At 33.3% G+C, this 21237-nt stretch overlaps 1 protein-coding gene across 1 annotated transcript; it reads left to right on the top strand.

Annotated features, from left to right (window-relative positions):
* The first annotated feature begins 15035 nt into the window (after positions 1-15035).
* LOC115721171 (uncharacterized) lies at positions 15036-15368 on the top strand. The gene has a single exon (XM_030650428.1). It carries the CDS (start codon positions 15036-15038, stop codon positions 15366-15368), a length of 333 nt encoding a protein of 110 aa, XP_030506288.1.
* The last annotated feature ends 5869 nt before the right edge of the window (positions 15369-21237 follow it).

Below are 21237 nucleotides of genomic sequence, written 5' to 3' on the forward strand. Positions count from 1 at the left end.
ACGTACCCTAAATTAAAATTCTAATAATGAAAATTGTGTGTGAGCTAGAGAGAGAAGAGACGTTAACTGTGTATAATATGTGTATAATTATGCAATTTAGAAGAAGAAAACAATAAAAAAGAAAAACAGAGTACAAAGGTTGTGGTGTGTGAGTTTGTGGTTACATGCGTAAGACATGACTCTAATCACTAATTAAAAAAAGATTAGATTAATAAATTGAATGGTTCACCGGCCAAATCAACGGGTTTTCTTTTAATTGATTATTTAACTACACAGTTTGTACTCTAATGAAAGATGTAGATATAGTATTAAATTTGACACAAATATATAGAAAAAATAGTAATTTTGTTCCTTCAAAAAAAATTAGTAATTTTGTTCTGCCAACAGTAATTATGTTCTTTACAATATACAACAATTTACTCAACTTTTACATTTACAGAAATTTAATCTTTCTGTTAGGTTCCGTTCCATTATTTTGTTTAAATGCTGAGATGTCTTTGTAAATTATCAACTTTGCTCCCTAAACTTTGATAACTATCAAATTGTACTCTCTCATTAACAATGATAAAGATTCAATTTTTTTTTATTAAATCTTAAAAAATCAATTTAGATATTATGAAAAATCATTTAAATGATTAAGAAAATTAAAAAAAAAATTAAAATTTTAAAACTAATTAAGCGATTTAAAAAATTATTTATTTTTTTATTAAAAAATCTATTTAGATATAAAAAAATCATATTAAAAATTAAATTTTTGTAAAAATTAAATTTTACGGGACCAGTTTGAGTCTATATTTTTTTCTTCAAAAATCTAGATTTATTTAAGTAAACATAACAATTTTTTAGTTTGATTTTTTGTTCAAAAATATTAGTGTGATAAAATTATTTATTAGATTTTTAATAATTTTAGTTTGATTTTTTAAGATACGTGTTTATAAATAATATAAAGTTTAATGAAAATATCTTTTTAGGAATAATTTAATTTTTTTTTTAGTAAACTTAATATTTTAATAAGTTTTTTTTACAATTTATTAATTTTTTCAGAATTAATAGAACATTATAATTTTAAATTAAATTTTTTTAACAAAAGGGGGTAAAATTTTGTATTGGTCAAAGTTCAAGAGGTAAGAATGCTAAATTCTAACGGTAAAATAAATAGAACCTAACAGAAAGAGCATAATTATGTAACTGTTATATTTTGAGAAGAATTTTTAACAAGCATATATTTTAGGGGGCAAGATCAGGTAGTGTCAAAAGTTCACGGGTTAAAAATGCCAATTATTCAAATATATATAGTGTACTCTTAATGATTATTATCCCATGAATAAATAGTAGGGGAATCACCTCATATACTATTTTTTAACTTTTTTTTTTCTTTTTCATTTTTACGGTTTGTATTATTTTAATAGTTCTTATGTGAATTTGGATTGTGATTTAGGTTGTTCTGTTGATTGCTATGTGATTTTCTGTAAAAATATATATATAAAAAAAACTGCTTTAAAGTGTAAAAGTAAAAAAGTCTAAATAATATTAGGAAAATTTAAGTTTTTATATATAATTTTTCTATCTAATCAAAAAATTTCTTATTTTTACATTATGCGCTGGGGTTGTTCCATTGACTGAAAAATATTAAGAAAAAAAGTTTTTCGATAAAAAAAAATTGAGTTTGACTTTTGTATTTTATATATAAATATATATTTGATATAATGTAAAAAATATATTTTTTTAATATATTTTTTTATTAAGTAGTTAAATTAAACATATAAATTTAAAATTTCCTTTTATTATTCATCAATTTAATAATTTATATTTTTAAAATTAATATTTATAATTAATTTATTTAGTAACTATCAAAGGATAATACCCATTCAAAATGTTTCATATATATATTTTGAATCTGACACAAATATTAAAGACTTGTTATATTTAGTACACTATTTGTTTTTTTAAAATAGAATATTCTTTTTATTAATTTTACTCTATCAGCATTGTCTTCTTATAATGCACTATGTTTGATTGACTTATCAATGAATATTTATTTTACCCTTCAAAAGAATAAAAAGTTATATAATAAATGTTATTTTAATATTAATTGAAAACATATAAAAAAACATTACAAAAAATAGGCTTTAGTGTCACTTTTTATCGTCGTTTCTCTCTTTAAATCGACGCTATTAAATTTCCTTTAGCATTAACATCAACAAAATTGATGTTATATTTTACCTATGACGTCGATTAAATTACTAACATTGTTACTTAAACTAACGATGAGTTCACTTAATTTGTACAATTTTAGCATTAGTGCATAATCGGGGCCAAAAGAGCAATAACATTGGTTATATGGCTGCTATTAGCGGTGACGATGCTTTGACGCAAAATTTCTTATTTACTTATCATCTTTATTCACAATTATTTACTTTTCTCCCTCTCTATTTATGAACTCAGAGTAGATGAACAGTGTTGCAGATTCTGCATTCGCCCGGTATCCTCTCTTTACACAAATTTGAGATTTGCAATCCTAGATAATTGTTATTTTTGGGAACCACTCTGAAAGTTGTTGTTGTATTTTTAATTCTATATCATTTCACATATATTTAATTACTTTTATTTCAAATATTATTTCTCAATATAGATAAGTACTCATTTCAAATCACCTTTTAACAATATTTTATAAATAATTATATAAAAATATTATTAGAATTATTAAAATTTGAATATTTATCAATAAATACTAAAATTATTATCATTACTATTATGAAAGTAAAAGGATTTAAGGATATTTAGATAAGTACTTTTAAAAGGTGATTTCTAATGGTCTCTATGACCCCAGGCGATTTCTAATGGTTTTTGTGACTCAACTTCTTTATGATTGATCTGGTAGTGATTTGTGGATTCATGGCTACGGTAATGGCCAATAGTTCTGTTGATGAGATTGTGCAATTGACTGATAAATTGGGTATGGATCAAGAAGAGGAATGGGAAGTGAATGAAGAACAAGCTTCTGAGTTTGGAGACAAATCCTTGGTTAGGAGAATTGTTTCCAAACAAAGCTTCAGTGTAGGATTGTTTAGGACAATTTTCACAAGGATGTGGAAAGCACTTAGGGAATGGAAAGTGAAGATTATGGAAGAAGATAAGGAAAACATTTATTTTGGGTTATCATTTCAAAGAAGAGGTGATGCAAAGAAGGTACTTGAGAAGCAACCTTGGCTTTTCAATGGAGGTTTTTTGATTCTTGAGGAATGGCCAACTAGTGGACAATGGAGAGATGCTCGATTAGATAAAGTGTCCCTGTGGGTGAAGATGAGGGGTTTCCCACTTAAAACTTTGACAATGAATAATGTTAAGAGACTTGGGAACATGACGGGGGAGGTTCAAGACATTATTTGGAATAATCCGCAACAAATCTTTCTTAATGGATATGTTCGAGTAAGGACTGGTTTCCCGATTATGGGCGAGGTGTTTGTTGGGAGATTCATTCCTGTGGATGGTGGGAAGCGATGTGTGCAAATTAAGTTTGATAAATTGCCTTTACTCTGTTTCAATTGTGGTGTTTGGGGACATGATCAAGCCACCTGCACCAAGGCTTTAGCAATGGAGACGAGTGTGAATGGTGATCAAGTTCCAAAATATGGGGTATGGTTAAAAGATGATGATCATATCCCAAATTGCTTTGTGGCTCATGTTCATCGTAGAGCTAAGCAGCAGGAGGAACGACTCATGGCTGGTGTTGAAGTATTGACGGAGGAGGTGGTTCGTCGGCCGAAGGTGTCTCGAATGGATGTTAGGGACACGAACAAAGGTATGGCTTCCATGACAGGGCAGTTGGAGAAGGAAGCGGTTACTAGTGTAGATCGTGGGAAGGAGGTTATAGGTGATTATAATATGCAAAAATTAAAAGGGAAAATGCATGTAGACTCTGATGTGGGCCACACAAATAAAGAGATGGGCTCTGTACAAAGCCCATATATCTTTGAAGCTGGACAAAGTTCTATTGGGCTAGAGAAAATTAGACCCATTAGCCCATTGAGTCAATTACGAGGGGAAGCATCTGTAGGTAGCTTTGAATCTCAGTTAAAGAAATCAAATGCAGGGAATGAAAAAGGGGTACGATGCTGTGAGGAGGTTGATAGCAGGGTTGTTGTTGGAATTATATTTATCCAGGATCTTAGATCTACTTACAAGTATGTTGATTTAACAACCTAATATTGAACTTCTAAAACGATGAACTAAACACATAAAAGTTAAGAATAACTTACAGTGATTGCAGCGGAATTAATGTCTCCTTCCACTCAGATCTCTAACCCTTGATTCCTGTCTGTAGCAGAGTATAATCAAGATCTGAGCCCGAAAGTTCTTCAGTTGGATGTGATCCTTCACAGTCTTCCAAACTATAATGAGGTACTGAATGATGTGTGTGGGCACTTCTCTCTCACTAGGAATTTCGAAATTTCTCTCTTGCTTTCTCTCTTGATTTCGTGTGACACACAATGCAAAGCAAAGTTTCTCATGCACAAGAAGAGTAGAGAGGGGCGGCTATAAATAGGAAAAGGGAAGACCGCAACTTTCCAAATAAACAGTTTCCTCTTTTACTGTGTAATTGAATAACTGCCTTATTTAGTGTGATTCACCACTTTCCTATTTAGGCTAGGCTTTGATTAGCAATTATATGGAAAATTAAATTGAAAATAATAATTGGGAAACATGCAATCATGTGGCCGACCATGGTGTGTATGGGCCTCACATGGATTTTGCAGTTTTCTCAATTTTATTTCTATTTCTCCAAAAATGCCATTTTTCCAATTCTAATCATTTAAATGCCAAAACTAATTATTTAATAACTAAAATAGATTATTAAATAATATTGCCATTTAAAATAATTATTAATTTAGACATGCAAAGTCTCATAATTAATAATTAAACCTAGAAACCCTTTTATTTACAATTTCATCCCTAAACTGTGAGAATTCACAAATTAGACATAGTCTAACTTTTAGAATTATAATTGATTAATCATAAATCAATTATAGAGTCTTACAAACAGTATAGTCTCAACTAGAATGGGGACCATGGATCTATATTCTGAGCTTCCAATAAGTTGAACCGATTTACCAAGTAAATCCCTAACTTATTAATTCCTCGTTGAATCCACTCTTAGAACTCGGAACTGCACTCTCAGACTTATATAGAGCATATCATATGTTTCACGATATCAATATGCTATCTCATTTAACCATTGTTATAATCTTAATGTGATTTAGAGATCCTCTATATAGATGATTTACATCGAGACGAGACTAATTTACCGTTTACACCCCTCAATGTATTTTGCCCATTTGAACACTTAGTTACCTGTAAATGATGTTTTAGTGATCTAATATATAGTCACTGAAACAAGAGCTCATCCATTTACTTCTATTTAACTAAGCTCAAAAGGAATCATCACTTTACTTCTATACACCAGTAGAAGCTATAGATTTCCATATTTATGTTTAGCACTCCCATTCAGTTATGCTATCATGTTCCCAAAATATATGTATTATCCTGACCCAAAGGTAGGCTTTAACTAATAAATCAAAGAACAATAATAGCACTCCTGAGATTGAGCCTAAGCATATCAGGATTTAGATTCTCTTAATCTAAGATCAACTTCTGACATTGACTTGGAAAGATACAACGATAAGTTTACAATATCTTTAACCAAGTTCAATATCGGTCCAGTCCAATGCATACTCCATGCATTCGAAACCAGTATACTTTGCCAATGTTCTGGAAAGAACATAACACTTACTCCAAGTGTAAGTATACTTCATCGCTGATTATCGCATCAGTGTAAATCCAAAACACTAATGAACATGGACCAAATCTTTTGAATCATATAATCACAATCACATTCCATTGTATTGACGATACTGTAATTGTGAATAACTATATGTTCTGGATTTAACTGATTTTGTGCATATATCAAGTATATGTATTAAACCATAAACATGTAACATACATGTAATCATAATTCACTTCTAAATTGATAACTAATCAGATTGTAATGAGTTTTATTTAGGGCATAAAACCCAACAAACTCCCACTTGCACTAACATAAAACAAGTTGTGCATTACAATCAATCTTTTGTCTTGATCCTCTGATCAAGTGTAGTATATTTGAATCCACCCATATATCTGGAACCAGGTTCATAAGACTCATGAAACCTCCTTAACTTATGCTTTACTCATCAAGGGATACTGAAATCCTTACTGCCCATTAAGTACATTTGAACAACCAGAAGACATATCTCTCAAATTTTAAAATTTGGAATTGAGATAATGCAGTGTAGAATTTTCTTCAGTAAAATAACTTTCTGGTAATTTTGAATTTACAAAGTTATATCTTCTCTGATGAAGCTTGAATTATTATAGATGGGTTTTAACACTCTTCTATAATGATTCCTCCACCCCCAGAGTAACCACCATCTCACAATTTTTTTTTTTAATGAGTCGGTGTGCATATCAGGATCACTAATGCATAGTTCCTTAATATATACGTCACTTTTGTAAATCTTTCTTGATTGTCCCCTAATGTTCCCCATTTGATTACATCTCAAATGGCTCCCACTCAATAGCAGATGTCTGGTTAGAAACTTTTAACCTTTTACTATTGTTTCTGAGAACATCTCATTGTGACTTATTATCTTAAGCTGAAACTGTAAGTTTCTTTAAGACTAGGTCAACAACATAGCAGTCTAGTATTTGAAGTGTAAAATACTTGCTAGAGATTTAAGCAATCAAATCAAGATACCATAAAATGTTATGAGAAATAGACATCTTGAATCAAGTCTTTCGAATAGACTGTGCAAGAATTCTTCTATCTTACTCTCATAATTCTGATAAGTTATTTCTATCCATGTGAATGGTTAGACTTGTTTTTATCAGAGGTGTTCTTAAGTTCCTATCACAATTATCAACCAAACGAAGATGGGTAAAGAATTTTAATATTCTCCCACTCAACCAAGGTAATGTGAAACATTATCAAAGAACTTTAATGGTATCAATAACTATTACAACAGTAAATCTAAACTGGAACATATAATCAAGATCAAGGATTTATTCTGATAATAGCTAATTTATTATATTATTTCCATGTTTAAAATTATGTGTCACAAAGGGTACTGTAGAATAAAGTCCACCCCTAAGTTTATAGAGATTATGGTCCACCCCTAAAGGTTGTAAATCTCTAAGTGTGATAGAGAGTCTGTGGAGTTGAATATAATCCAGAGTTCATTAGATATAAAAAATCGTTTGAACTGCATATTATTCTTAACTTTTCTCCACCCCTATCAGATCAAAATATCTTTTTATTAAACAAATTCTCAAATAATTGTTTTTGGAACTAACAATTATTCATAAACATAGAAATAACTTCTAGTGTTTATGTAGTAATAACTCTGTAAGGAGTTTAAATACCTTTTGAATTTGTATCAATAATAAAAACACATACACATTCAAACATAATAAATATAACAATCGGTAATAGATAAGATAAAGTACTGAAGCTCAACTCATAAATTGCAATATAATTGAAAAAGATATTTTATTATAAACCCAAAAAAAATTGTTTGCAATATTTATGAGAACCAAACAGGGAATTAAGATCCCAAAACTTGAAATCCAAATTGTTTGAAAAACTAAACAATTAATTCAAATGAAAGAGCTTCTTCTTTATTGTAGACAATCTCCATCCACCATCCAGCTTTCTAATCCAACTCGCTAAGACAGCACCCGAGTTTAAGAAGCTTTAGATATAAGAAGAATAATAAACAGGGTTAGTAGTCCAGAATTATTAATCCAAAAGGATAATAATTCACTAAAAACACATCAGTTTATAAAGAAAATACCTTGTTTCTTTGCGAGATACTTAGGACATTGGGATTTCCAATGGCCTTTCTCATTGCAGTAGAAACACTTTCGTTTTGGTGTATTGCCAGAAGCTCCAGCATTTTTGTTCCTAGCTGCATTCGCAGCTTGAGCTCGCTTCTTGGCATTTTTCCACTTCTTCTTATGATTGGATTTGGAAGTAGAAGCAACAAGTGCCTCAGGATTACTCGTCTTATTACCATTTCCAGAATACTGAGGTTTATTCCCTCTTTTCTTGGGACCTCCAATCAAATTTTCATATGTCTGAAGGTCATTGACTAAAGTATGAAAGTCTTGCTCCTTCTTATTCATGACATAATTTGATGTGTATGGCAGAAAATCTGGAGTCAGGCTATTCAAGATGAGACTCACTTGAGTAGTCTGATCCATTTCAGCACCATGATTCTGGGCTTCCTGGAAATAACTAGCCATCTGGAGAAGGTGATCACGCACATTTTGATGGGGTTCCATCCGTGCGTTGATAAATTTCTTAGTCGCGTCAAAACGAGACTGGATAGATGCCATACCGAATAGCTCAGTTAACTGCGTCATGATTTCTGCAGCCGTGACAGTGTTTGCAAACCTTGTTTTCAAGGTGTCAACCATGCTGGAAAGCATGAAGTAACGAGCTTTATTGTTAGCATTCTGCCAACGCTCGAACTTCTCTTTCACAGTTTTGGTTGCATTGTCACCTGGCTGCTCAGGGGACGGCTCAGTCAACACAAACGAGGCACTTTCACCTATGAGAGCGATATGAATGTTCTCTCTCCACTTTGGGAAGTTAGACCCATTTAGCTTATTTTCAGTTAAGAGTGACAACATGGGATTTGACATTGCAATTCAGGATACTACAAGATAACACATAGATATCAATTATGGTTTATCACAAAATCTTATTTAGAAATTATTAGCACACAGCAAGTAGGAATGACTAGAGAAAATACAAAAAAAATTCAATCCTAAATAATTTCTAAGGTTTTCAACAAACTGATATCAGTGTCCCGTTTAGGCGAGAGTCAAAGCTATCATTCATTGAATAGAGTTGTCAGCTCATCTAAAATGGCAAACATTCTAGCAACCTTTTATTCGATCGAAAAGAGAATCCGACGTTGTCCCGTTTAGGAGAGAGTCAAGGTCATTCTTGTTTCATGAACTTCTACCATTGTTTCATACGTTTGTAAGTCTTATACAATACCCACCATTAGGGTGATCAATACCAATATAAAACACTTACAAACATACTTATCTTTCGAGATTAAACGGCGCTAACTTGCTAATGAACGTTCCTCCATTAGGGAGGATTACTCACTAAAACAATAGCTATGTAAAACCAACAATGGAGATCGAATATCTTAAAATAATAAAGCTCATTATTTAAAATTGTATTTTCTTCTATTATTTATTTATTTTAAATCTATATATATATATTTATTAAATTTTAAATTTAGAATAGAATCTAAATAAAAATTTAATTTAATATTTGTAAAATTAAACTTAGATGGTTAAGAAAATAAAATGAATTATTTCCATCTTAGTATTAATTTTCCAACAAATATTAAGAAAATTACTTAATTTAAGTTGTATTAATTTAAATTAATTTGCAACTCAAAATTAAAATTTTCTATAAATATATATATTGTATTTCCAAAAATATACAATTTTTCGAAATTCATTAAAATAAATCAAACTTTACTTAGAAAAAATACTTCAAGCAAAAATATTATCTATCTAGATTTTCTTGACTAATTAATCCAATTTCTAACAATATATTTCAGTTCTTTTATTTTAAATTAATCATTAAATGAAAAGATCATTGATTTAAGTTGATTCAAAATTAATTAAAATAATTAATTTACAACTTCAATCTATCTTTCAAGATAAATTCAAAATCATCTTGCATAATTAAATGCAATTTTGAAAAAAAATGATTAATAAAATAAATAGAATATATTTTGAAAAATTATTCAAATTTAAGTTGTTATGGAAATACCCAACTTAAAATAATTTTCTTATTTAATTAAATATCATGAAAATAACAATATCTAAGTATCATTATGAAAATCAACTTAGATATTTAATTTTCAATTTAATTAAATGCATTAAATTCAGGAAATAAATAATTAAGTATAGAGAAGGCTTAATGATTAATTTCCAATTTAATAAAAGGAAAAATATCCTTAATTGAATTGTACCAAAATTAATTATTAAACAATTAATTTCACAATCAATGATATTTTCCTATATTAGAAATAATAATTAGTATAGAAATAACTATCTAGAAAATATCTCAATTCTACTAAGTATCTTTTCAAGATCTGGAAAATGTCTGATTTAAGTTATTATAGAAAGAATCTATAATTACAAACTTAAAATTTTCCAAACATCATTTAATTAAATATCAAAATTAGGTGGTAACTACCTAATTTAAAGATATTCCCTTTTTAAGTTTAAAACCAACTTAAAATAATATCTTTTAAGAATCTTCAATAACTAATTCCTAGATTTCCTCAGCTTAATATTATCATCAAAATATATTCAAATTTAAGTTAAAAGGAAAAATTAGTAATTACTAATTCATAACTTAAATAAGAATATTTAATGAAATAATAAAAGTAAGTTTCAGAAAGAATCTAGTTAGTTAAAATTCTTTATTTAATTAAATACAAGAAAAATACAAATAGTTTATCTAGAAATGAAATTCATTAAACTATGTTTTTCTTAAATTAATTTCGAAGAAATTAATTATGTTGCTATTCAATTTTATTAGGTCAAACTAATATAATTAACCTAGCACAGTTATCCAAATCAGGCAAATGGGCCTTCACAATTGGGGTTGTTCATGTGAGGGGGGGCTGGGTCCAGTATGTCGCACCCACTTCTAAGGCTCCCAACTCTCACACAAGGCCCAAAAGAGAGGAATTTAACCTTAAAATGAACAATTGTTATTAATTGAATAGGCCCATTAACTAAATGAGCCTAAATAAAATCTATCAGGTTATGACATTTTATTTAGCAACAACAACCTATATGTATCTATAATAGAAATTAAACATATAGGCTCACACAGGCACACAGATTTGGATGGATCCTATCATGTTACTAGGTCATACACAGATGAAAGAAATTTGTAAAAATTACCTGTTACAAATTATCTACTTGATCTATCATCAATTGAACCATGGGTTAAAATCAGATCAATTGATCTGTCAACAAGTTAACCCTGGCAATTTAGATAAAGTAGTAATAGGTTTTAAGAAAACTTACAAACAATCTAAAACACATACTCCTGCAACAAGGTTAGATTTGGATAGTTGGATGTAGGATTTATTTAATTTTAAACATGTATTTCGAAAAATAAAATTAAAATTAAACCTACCATTTTGAAAAATTAGGTTTTGGGTAACCTAAATGTCATTTCAAAATTAAATTGCTAACTTTCCTTTTAAATTTCATGTTATTTAATAAATCAAATAATAAAATAGAAAATGGTAAATACATACCCTTTTCTTATTTTACAATTTAATTTAATTAAAAAATAAAAAAATTTAAAAGTTAACAAAAATACCTTATTTCCTCTTTTAAAATTATCATGATTATTTTGATCTTATTTTAATTAAGGTCAAGTTACCAAAAAAAATAATATCTGACCTTAAAAAATAAAATAATCAAATTTTAAAGGAAATAAGAAAAGAGGTAAGCAAAACTTGATTTTTCTTATTTTCAAAATCAAATTACACTAATATCTAAAATTAATTTTAAAAATTAAAATTAATTTATTTCTGATAATTAGATTTGAAATTTGAAAAACAAAAATCAACATACAAAACTACACAAAAAATCGGAATTTAATTCCATGAAATAGCATGAAAAATCGAAAAAAACGAAGAAAAATAGCACACTGTACGGATGGTATGCGTTGCATACCATCCGCGCGCGCAGGGAAGGTGATCTGCCGAGTTTCCTCGGCGCTGGGAGGCTGCCAGCAGCCCTTCCGCGCGCGTGGGTAGGGTGATCACCACCCAGATTTTTCCCGATTTTCAAAAATTCATAACTAATTCAAATTAAATCGAAATCGAGTTCTGTAAAAAAGTAAATTGCTTAGAATTTTCCAAACTATCCAATAAAAATAATTCCAGATACAGACAATCAATTATTTTTCTCAAAATTCACAAACATCCATCAAACATCAATATCACACATCATGAAACCATCCAAATCATAAGCAAATCGTTTTAAGTCCAAATTTCTTGCAAGCAAATCAATTACCATGGCTCTAATACCAGTTGTTGGAATTATATTTATCCAGGATCTTAGATCTACTTACAAGTATGTTGATTTAACAACCTAATATTGAACTTCTAAAATGATGAACTAAACACATAAAAGTTAAGAATAACTTACAGTGATTGCAGCGGAATTAATGTCTCCTTCCACTCAGATCTCTAACCCTTGATTCCTGTCTGTAGCAGAGTATAATCTAGATCTGAGCCCGAAAGTTCTTCAGTTGGATGTGATCCTTCACAGTCTTCCAAACTATAATGAGGTACTGAATGATGTCTGTGGGCACTTCTCTCTCACTAGGAATTTCGAAATTTCTCTCTTGTTTTCTCTCTTGATTTCGTGTGACACACAATGCAAAGCAAAGTTTCTCATGCACAAGAAGAGTAGAGAGGGGCGGCTATAAATAGGATAAGGGAAGACCACAACTTTCCAAATAAACAATTTCATCTTTTACTGTGTAATTGAATAACTGCCTTATTTAGTGTGATTCACCACTTTCCTATTTAGGCTAGGCTTTGATTAGCAATTATATGGCAAATTAAATTGAAAATAATAATTGGGAAACATGCAATCATGTGGCCGGCCATGGTGTGTATGGGCCTCACATGGATTTTGCAGTTTCCTCAATTTTATTTCTATTTCTCCAAAAATGCCATTTTTCCAATTCTAATCATTTAAATGCCAAAACTAATTATTTAATAACTAAAATAGATTATTAAATAATATTGCCATTTAAAATAATTATTAATTTAGACATGCAAAGTCTCATAATTAATAATTAAACCTAGAAACCCTTTTATTTACAATTTCATCCCTAAACTGTGAGAATTCACAAATTAGACATAGTCTAACTTTTAGAATTATAATTGATTAATCATAAATCAATTATAGAGTCTTACAAACAGTATAGTCTCAACTAGAATGGGGACCATGGATCTATATTCTGAGCTTCCAATAAGGTGAACCGATTTACCAAGTAAATCCCTAACTTATTAATTCCTCGTTGAATCCACTCTTAGAACTCGGAACTGCACTCTCAGACTTATATAGAGCATATCATATGTTTCACGATATCAATATGCTATCTCATTTAACCATTGTTATAATCTTAATGTGATTTAGAGATCCTCTATATAGATGATTTACATCGAGACGGGACTAATTTACCGTTTACACCCCTCAATGTATTTTGCCCATTTGAACACTTAGTTACCTGTAAATGATGTTTTAGTGATCTAATATATAGTCACTGAAACAAGAGCTCATCCATTTACTTCTATTTAACTAAGCTCAAAAGGAATCATCACTTTACTTCTATACACCAGTAGAAGCTATATATTTCCATATTTATGTTTAGCACTCCCATTCAGTTATGCTATCATGTTCCCAAAATATATGTATTATCCTGACCCAAAGGTAGGCTTTAACTAATAAATCAAAGAACAATAATAGCACTCCTGAGATTGAGCCTAAGCATATCAGGATTTAGATTCTCTTAATCTAAGATCAACTTCTGACATTGACTTGGAAAGATACAACGGTAAGTTTACAATATCTTTAACCAAGTTCAATATCGGTCCAGTCCAATGCATACTCCATGCATTCGAAACCAGTATACTTGGCCAATGTTCTGGAAAGAACATAACACTTACTCCAAGTGTAAGTATACTTCATCGCTGATTATCACATCAGTGTAAATCCAAAACACTGATGAACAGGGACCAAATCTTTTGAATCATATAATCATAATCACATTCCACTGTATTGACGATACTGTAATTGTGAATAACTATATGTTCTGGATTTAACTGATTTTGTGCATATATCAAGTATATGTATTAAACCATAAACATGTAACATACATGTAATCATACTTCACTTCTAAATTGATAACTAATCAGATTGTAATGAGTTTTATTTAGGGCATAAAACCCAACAGGGTTGAGTTCGATATTGAGGATGAGAGGGAGGGAAGGAAATGGAAGTGTGGTCGAAAGGGAGCTATTAATGATGGAGGTGCAGCTTCGGTTGAAGGGGACACGTTGGTGGAGATGGTGGATACAGGGCGATTTATGCTGGGTTATGGAAGGGAAGTGCAAGGGGACGGGCACCACAGTAAGGAGTCTCGGAAGAGAGTTTCGATTAAAAATAAGGCTCGGGCAAAAGCTAAAATGGGTGGATCGCAAGCGGGTTGTCTTGTCCCTGAGAAGAAGAAGATGGAGGCAGGTGCGGTTGGACTATCCGAAGCTGGTTTTGTAGATGGGAATGAAGGAGACAGAGTTTGTGATACTAACTCGGAGGTAGGTGTTTCTAATTTTTTGGATTTATCTTCCTCTTTTACTGAAATTGAAGTGGCGAGCCTTGTTAATCAAGGCCGCCGAGTGAAATGAAACTTTTAAGTTGGAATGTTCAGGGGATTGGGAACCCCTGGACGTTGCAATCCCATGTGCGTGATATTGGTCCGAGTCTAATTTTCTTAGCTGAAAGTAAGTTAAACCGGGCTCAAGCTGAAAGGGTGTGTAGTGTTCTTCAATATGAGAATTTGTGGACAGTAGATAGAGTCGGATTAAGTGGTGGGTTGTTGTTAATGTGGAAAGTTGATATTCAGGTGCAAGATTTGTCCAGTTCACCTGGACATATACTTGCTACTGTTGCAGGGAGCGGGTTTTCGCCATGGTTTTTCACTAGATTTTATGGTAATCCTGAAGCTTGCCAACGTCGGTTTTCCTGGCAGCTTTTACGGGATTTGAGGAAGGAAGTGCAAGGGCCATGGCTCTATATCAGGGACTTTAAGGAAATCGCCAGTTTCTGAGAAAGTGGGTGGTAGAGATCGTCTCCCAGGGGTTATGGATGGGTTTAAAGAAGTGTTAGATGATTGTCGATTTATTGATTTCATTTCTACGAAACATGAGTTGACATGGTGCAATGAACATAGTAATTCACCGATAATGGAGCGGTTGGATAGAGGGTTATGTACAGAGGAGTGGTTGGACCAATTCGAAGGGGTTGATATTACGTTGCTTGACTGGTGGGAGTCGGATCATCGGGCGTTGGTTGTGGATATACCGGTTAGAGTGGATGGAGTTAAATGTGGGAAGTCTAAACGGAAAAGTCATTTCCATTTTGAGGAAGCATGGTGTCATGAGGAGGAGTGTGCTGAGATTGTGGACCGGGTGTAGCAAGAGAGAAGTGGCAGCGGCCGACCGGGTTCATTTAGATGTAAGATTAATAAGTGTGGGAAGGCTCTACAGAATTGTAATCGGAAAAAGAAGCATAGACTAAACAATGAAATTGAGAAGACTAAAAAAGCGCTCCATGAGTTAACTATGATGCAACAACCGAGGGTGTGGGAGACTATACGACAAATGGAAGATAAGTTGAATGGATTGCTTGAAAAGGATGAACAATATTGGAGGCAAAGGAGTAGAGCTCTATGGTTGCAATTGGGGGATCGGAACACTAAATATTTTCATCATAAAGCCTCTTCCCGACGAAAGAAGAATGAAATTAAAGGACTACAAGATCACATGGGTATTTGGCAAGATGATAAGGTCTTAGTGTGTAAGATTGTGGAAGACTATTATGGAAAGTTGTTTACAGGTTCAGATATAAATGAGGCTGCTCTAGATGAGGTGCTTAGTGTGGTTCAACCGAAGGTTTCCTTAGCTATGAATGACAATTTGGTGGCTGAGTTTAGGGAAGAGGAAGTGGTCCGAGCAGTGAAAGAGATGAATCCAACCAAAGCACCTGGTGCAGATGGACTTCCAGCACTTTTATACCAAAAATTTTGGTCAAAACTAAAAGCGGATGTTATAGCTGTGTGTCTAAATGTGCTGAATAAGGGGGCAGATCTGAAGTGCATTAACGATACGGTGGTGGCCTTGATACCTAAAGTTGATAAACCACAAAGAATAGAAGAGTTTCGGCCTATTAGTCTATGTAATGTGATCTATAAGATTGTCTCAAAATGTCTGGCAAATAGGCTACGACTTTCTCTTGGAAGTGTGGTTTCTGATTCGCAAAGTGCTTTCTTGAAGGGTCGGCTCATCCATGACAATGCCATTGTGGGGTATGAGAGTTTACATGTGATGCGAAAGAATAGATTCCGTAATGGCTCAAAAGTTGCTTTGAAGTTGGACATGGAGAAGGCATATGATCAGGTGGAATGGAGGTTTTTAGAAGCCATGATGGTGAAGTTGGGGTACAGTCTGCTATGGGTTGAGAAGATTATGAATTGTCTTACTTCTGTATAGTTTTCTTTTCTCATTAATGGTGAAATTCAGGGGCGAGTTCTTCCACAACGGGGTCTCCGACAAGGTGACCCACTTTCACCATTCTTGTTTTCGCTATGTGCTGAAGCTTTTTCATGTCTTATTCAACATGCTGAACAACAAGGTAGGCTTCATGGGATTGTGTTTGGAAGGCAGAGAGTAACGGTGTCGCACCTCTTCTTTGCGGATGATAGTCTTCTGTTTCTTGAAGCAACAGAAAATGAATGTCGGTGGTTCAAAAGTTGTTGGAAAAGTACTCCATTGCATCCGGTCAACTTGTTAAGTTCCATAAGTCTGAGATGTGTTTTGGTCATACTGTTTCTGCTTCGGTTAAGACTCACTTGGATACTTTGATGGGAGTGAAAGTGGTAGATAATTATGGGAAGTATTTGGGGCTGCCATCTTTTGTTGGGCGAACAAAGAAGCAACACTTTGAGTTCATTAAGAATAAGGTGTGGAATAAACTAAAGGGGTGGAAAGGGTCTTTCTTTTCAGTTGCTGGAAAAGAGGTTCTCATAAAGGCAATTGTTCAAGCTATCCCTACGTACACAATGAGCTGCTTTCGCCTTCCAAAGAAAACTATTAATAGTATTCATAGCATGGCAGCTCGATTTTGGTGGGGATCATTGGAAAAGGATGCAAAGATTCATTGGTGTAAGTGGTCTACTCTTTGTAAACATAAGGAGCAAGGTGGCCTTGGGTTCCGGGATTTGGGCCTCTTTAATCAAGCCCTTCTTGCTAAGCAAATATGGAGATATATACGGTACCCGAATTCTTTATGGAGCAAAGTGTTGAAGGCAAGTTACTATCCTAATGTTGGGGTGTTGGAGGCTAAATGTGGGAATCATGCGTCCTTTGTTTGGAGAAGTTTGGTGTGGGGAAAAAAGATCATTCAAGCAGGGTATCGATGGCGAATTGGGAATGGAAATTCAGTGCGGGTTCTTGAAGACCCATGGCTGCCTAGGCCGGTTACCTTCAAAATTTATGACAAGCCTTCGCTACCGGATCAACTTCATGTTATTGATTTGAAGAAAGGGAATGGGGAATGGGATGGGGAGTTTTTTAGAGTTGTCTTCAATCCAACGGATGTCGAGTTAATCCTTCAAATGGCCACTTCGGAGTGTGATATTGAAGACAAGGTTCTATGGCATTATAGCAAGGATGGGGAATATTCAGTTCGAAGTGGCTATCGTATGGTGGCGGCTCTACAGGTCCGGGACATCCAATCCGATACAGAGGTTACTGAGAAGTGGTGGAGACAACTTTGGAAGCTCAAAATCCCACCAAAGGTGAAACATTTTGTTTGGAAGATGGCTCATTCTTGGATACCAACCAATTCGGCCCTTGCTCATCGGAAAATTCAAGTAGAGCCTTTTTGTACTTGGTGTTCTAGTAGTGCATATGAAAATGTTTTCCATGCATTATGGGATTGTAAAGTAAACTGTGATGTTTGGAAAACAACCGGGTTTTATGGCAAAATTAAAAGACAAGGCAAAGAGGATGTTCTTGCTTTTTTGATGAGAATGGTAGGTAGTTTGGCAAAGGAGGACTTTGAGTTTTTTCTGGTCTTGTCTTGGAATCTTTGGTATATTCGAAATTCGGTTAACCATGGGGGACACAAACCTCAGGCTGCTGCTATTGTTGAATGGTGCAGCAAGTTTCTTTCTGATTTTTTAGATGGTAATACACCGAAGAAGGATGGAGCAAAGAGAGAAGCTGTAATACCCTAGAAATAAGAAATGGATTAGCGAAACCCTAATTAGATAATTATGAATAATTGAGGAATTATATTATTATATAGTTCAATATATGAGAATTTATTTGATTAATTATATGTTAAGACCCCGTTGGTGAGCCAGGGGCATTTTAATAATTTTGACCCGAGAAGGGTAAAATGATGAAATTAATTTAATTACGTGCTTAATAGAACTATATTATTATATAGTATGCCTGTGTTGTCTTTTCAGGTGTGTTCTGACAGGTTGGCGCGGTATAGTCACAACCGGGTATTTCGGGCCGAACCGGGTTCGGGCCCGAAATGCAAATTGGATTGAAATATTTGGCATTTTATTTGATAATGAGAAATCTGCAAATTATTTGAGTTTTAATGGGTGTGAGAGGACATTTTTGCCCTTGGTTTATGCTTAGGCTTTATTTGGCCCTAGGGGGTAATTTGGTCTTTTGACCTTTAAATTACATATGATAAAAGATTGAATTTTTGGTTAAATGAAAAGGAAATTCTGGTTGTGTTTCTCTCTTGGCCGACTCCTCTCTCTCTCTCTCAAACCCTTTTCTTTTTCAATTTTGATTTTTGAAGAAATTGCTTGGAATTGGCCTTGAATTGAAGCTTTGAGTTTGTAGATTTTTGAGCTTGTTCTTGGATTGAGTTTGAGGTAACTTTCTCTGGTTTTAATCTGAGATTTATTGCTGAAATTAATTGTTGAAGAGCATGAAAATATGTTGTGGTTGTGGTTGTGGTATTGAATTTGTGATGCATGTTCTTGGTTGTTGGGGTTGTCTTGAGCATACTTTAAGCTTTAAATTCATAAGTTTGTATGGGTTAGGTTTGGTCAGAAATTAGAGGATTTGATTAGTGTAATTTTCTGTTGTTGAGCTCTGAAATTTATTGTTTGAAGTTGGAGTTCAAGTTCTTGTTAATGGAAATTTGCTTGAGATGTAGCTTAAGCTTTGGAGCTTTGGTTGGATGTTGTTAATTAATGTTGGAATTAATGTTGTTAGCTCTCTATTGTGATGATTTTTATCTGTAAGAAGTTAATTTTGGGTATGGTTTGATTAAAGGTTCGAATATATGGTAAAGTGGACATGTTTAGACATTAAAATCTAGTTTTCTGGGTTTTTCAAACCTAGTGGTCGCGGCCAGATTTATGGTCGCCGCGGCCATAAAACCCAGCAGAGAGCCATCTTTTTCCCGATTTTGTTTTGGCCATAACTTTTGACTCGGGACTCCATTTTAGACGTTCTTTATATCGTTGGAAAGCTCGTTCTGAGATCTATATGATTATCTGTATTTTGAATGCCATGATTATATTTTATGAAAGTGGAATTAGGGATTAACCCTAGTTGTGAAATCTCAGGTTGTGTGACTAGGATTACCGGCACCTGATCAGGAGCACCCAAGGGTTTGGAATCTCTATTATTGCGGGACAACAGGTAAGACAGTAGTTTGCACGTAGAGTATGCGCGGTGGCGCTTATGTTGAATATGATATATGTGAGTAATTGCAACCGGGATTAGGGTTATTACCCTAACATGAGCGGTTTAATAGCCTAGGGTTATTACCCTAGTGATATATGTTGTGTAATACTATGCCATGTCGGATATATGTATATATTGGGATTATGAATTATGCGCTTAAGGCATAATTAAACTAGACTCGGTAAGCTAGTACCTTGTGTTTAATTTTAATGCGGTCTAGGGTTATTACCCTAGAATATTGTGAATCCAGTGAAAGCATGAGTTAGGGTTAACACTCTTAGTAAATGTTATCTGAGTATATAGAAATGTATTATATGAGTGATTACATAGTGTGCAAGTTAGGGTTATTACCCTAAGATTATATATGTTGTAGTAAATATTGAACACACGCATGTATGTTAAGAGTTATGTGTATAAGACATAACTGGGTTAGACCTGGTATATATCACCAGGATAAACCACCGAAAGAACGTAATACATGGATTACTTATATACATGAATAGGGTTATGCAAGCAAGGCATAACCAGGTTAGGCTCGGTAACCAGAACCGAGGTAAACCCTACTGAGGCCTTATTGTATATAGACGTGTGAGAGCAACACGTAGGTCTACACCACGTAGACATAAATAGGCATGTGAGCGTAACATGCAGGTCTATAGCAAATAGACAAATAGTGCAGTGGCACCAATAATTATGTGTTACATATTGAGATTAAGGGTTATGCGTCAAGGCATAATCAAGTTGGACTCGGTAACCAGAACCGAGATGAACTATTCTAAGGCCTTATTGTAATTAGACGTGTGAGAGCAACTCGTAGGTCTACGCCACGTAGATATAAATAGATGTGTGAGCGCAACACATAGACCTACGCCACGTAGACATAAATAAGCATGTGAGTGTGACATGCAGGTCTGTGACACACAGACATATATGAATGGCATTACTGTTTAAATAACATGATAAGCATATTATATTTGTTATGATTTATACTGTCTTGTTGGGCTTGGCTCACGGGTGCTCTACTGTGTAGGAAAGGGTAAAGCTGTGTTTGATCAGCCATGAGTGTAGGAGCTGGACGAGGAATGTATATGTTGGGCCACACTAGACCAAGCGGGTTGGGGTCTACTAGTGTTGAATTTTTGAAACTCTATTTTGCCGCTTAGGCCGGCTAACTAAAAAAGACTTGTAATAAAATTTGTAAATATTTTTTTGGGATCCCAACTGCTATAAAGTTTAAATTATTACAAGTTTTATTTTCATTCTGTTTATTGCAAAAGTTTAAATTCTGCGCTATTTTGATTAGTAATCTCGTTTAGGGGATTAGGGTTTCGTAAATATCTTGGGTAGCGTGCCTAATTATTTAGGGCGTTACAGAAGCTGCCCGTTGGACTGCACCTGTGAGGGGTTCCTTTAAAATTAATGTTGATGCTGGGGTCAAAGTGGGGAAAGGATTGGCGAGTGTTAGCTCGGTTGTTAGAGACCGTGATGGGCGGGTGTGTGGGGCTATTGTACAGGTAATGAGGAAAGAATTAACTCCTCTTCATGCTGAAGTCACTGCTAT

This window comes from Cannabis sativa, chromosome X (assembly GCF_029168945.1).
Source record: "Cannabis sativa cultivar Pink pepper isolate KNU-18-1 chromosome X, ASM2916894v1, whole genome shotgun sequence".
NCBI lineage: Eukaryota > Viridiplantae > Streptophyta > Magnoliopsida > Rosales > Cannabaceae > Cannabis > Cannabis sativa.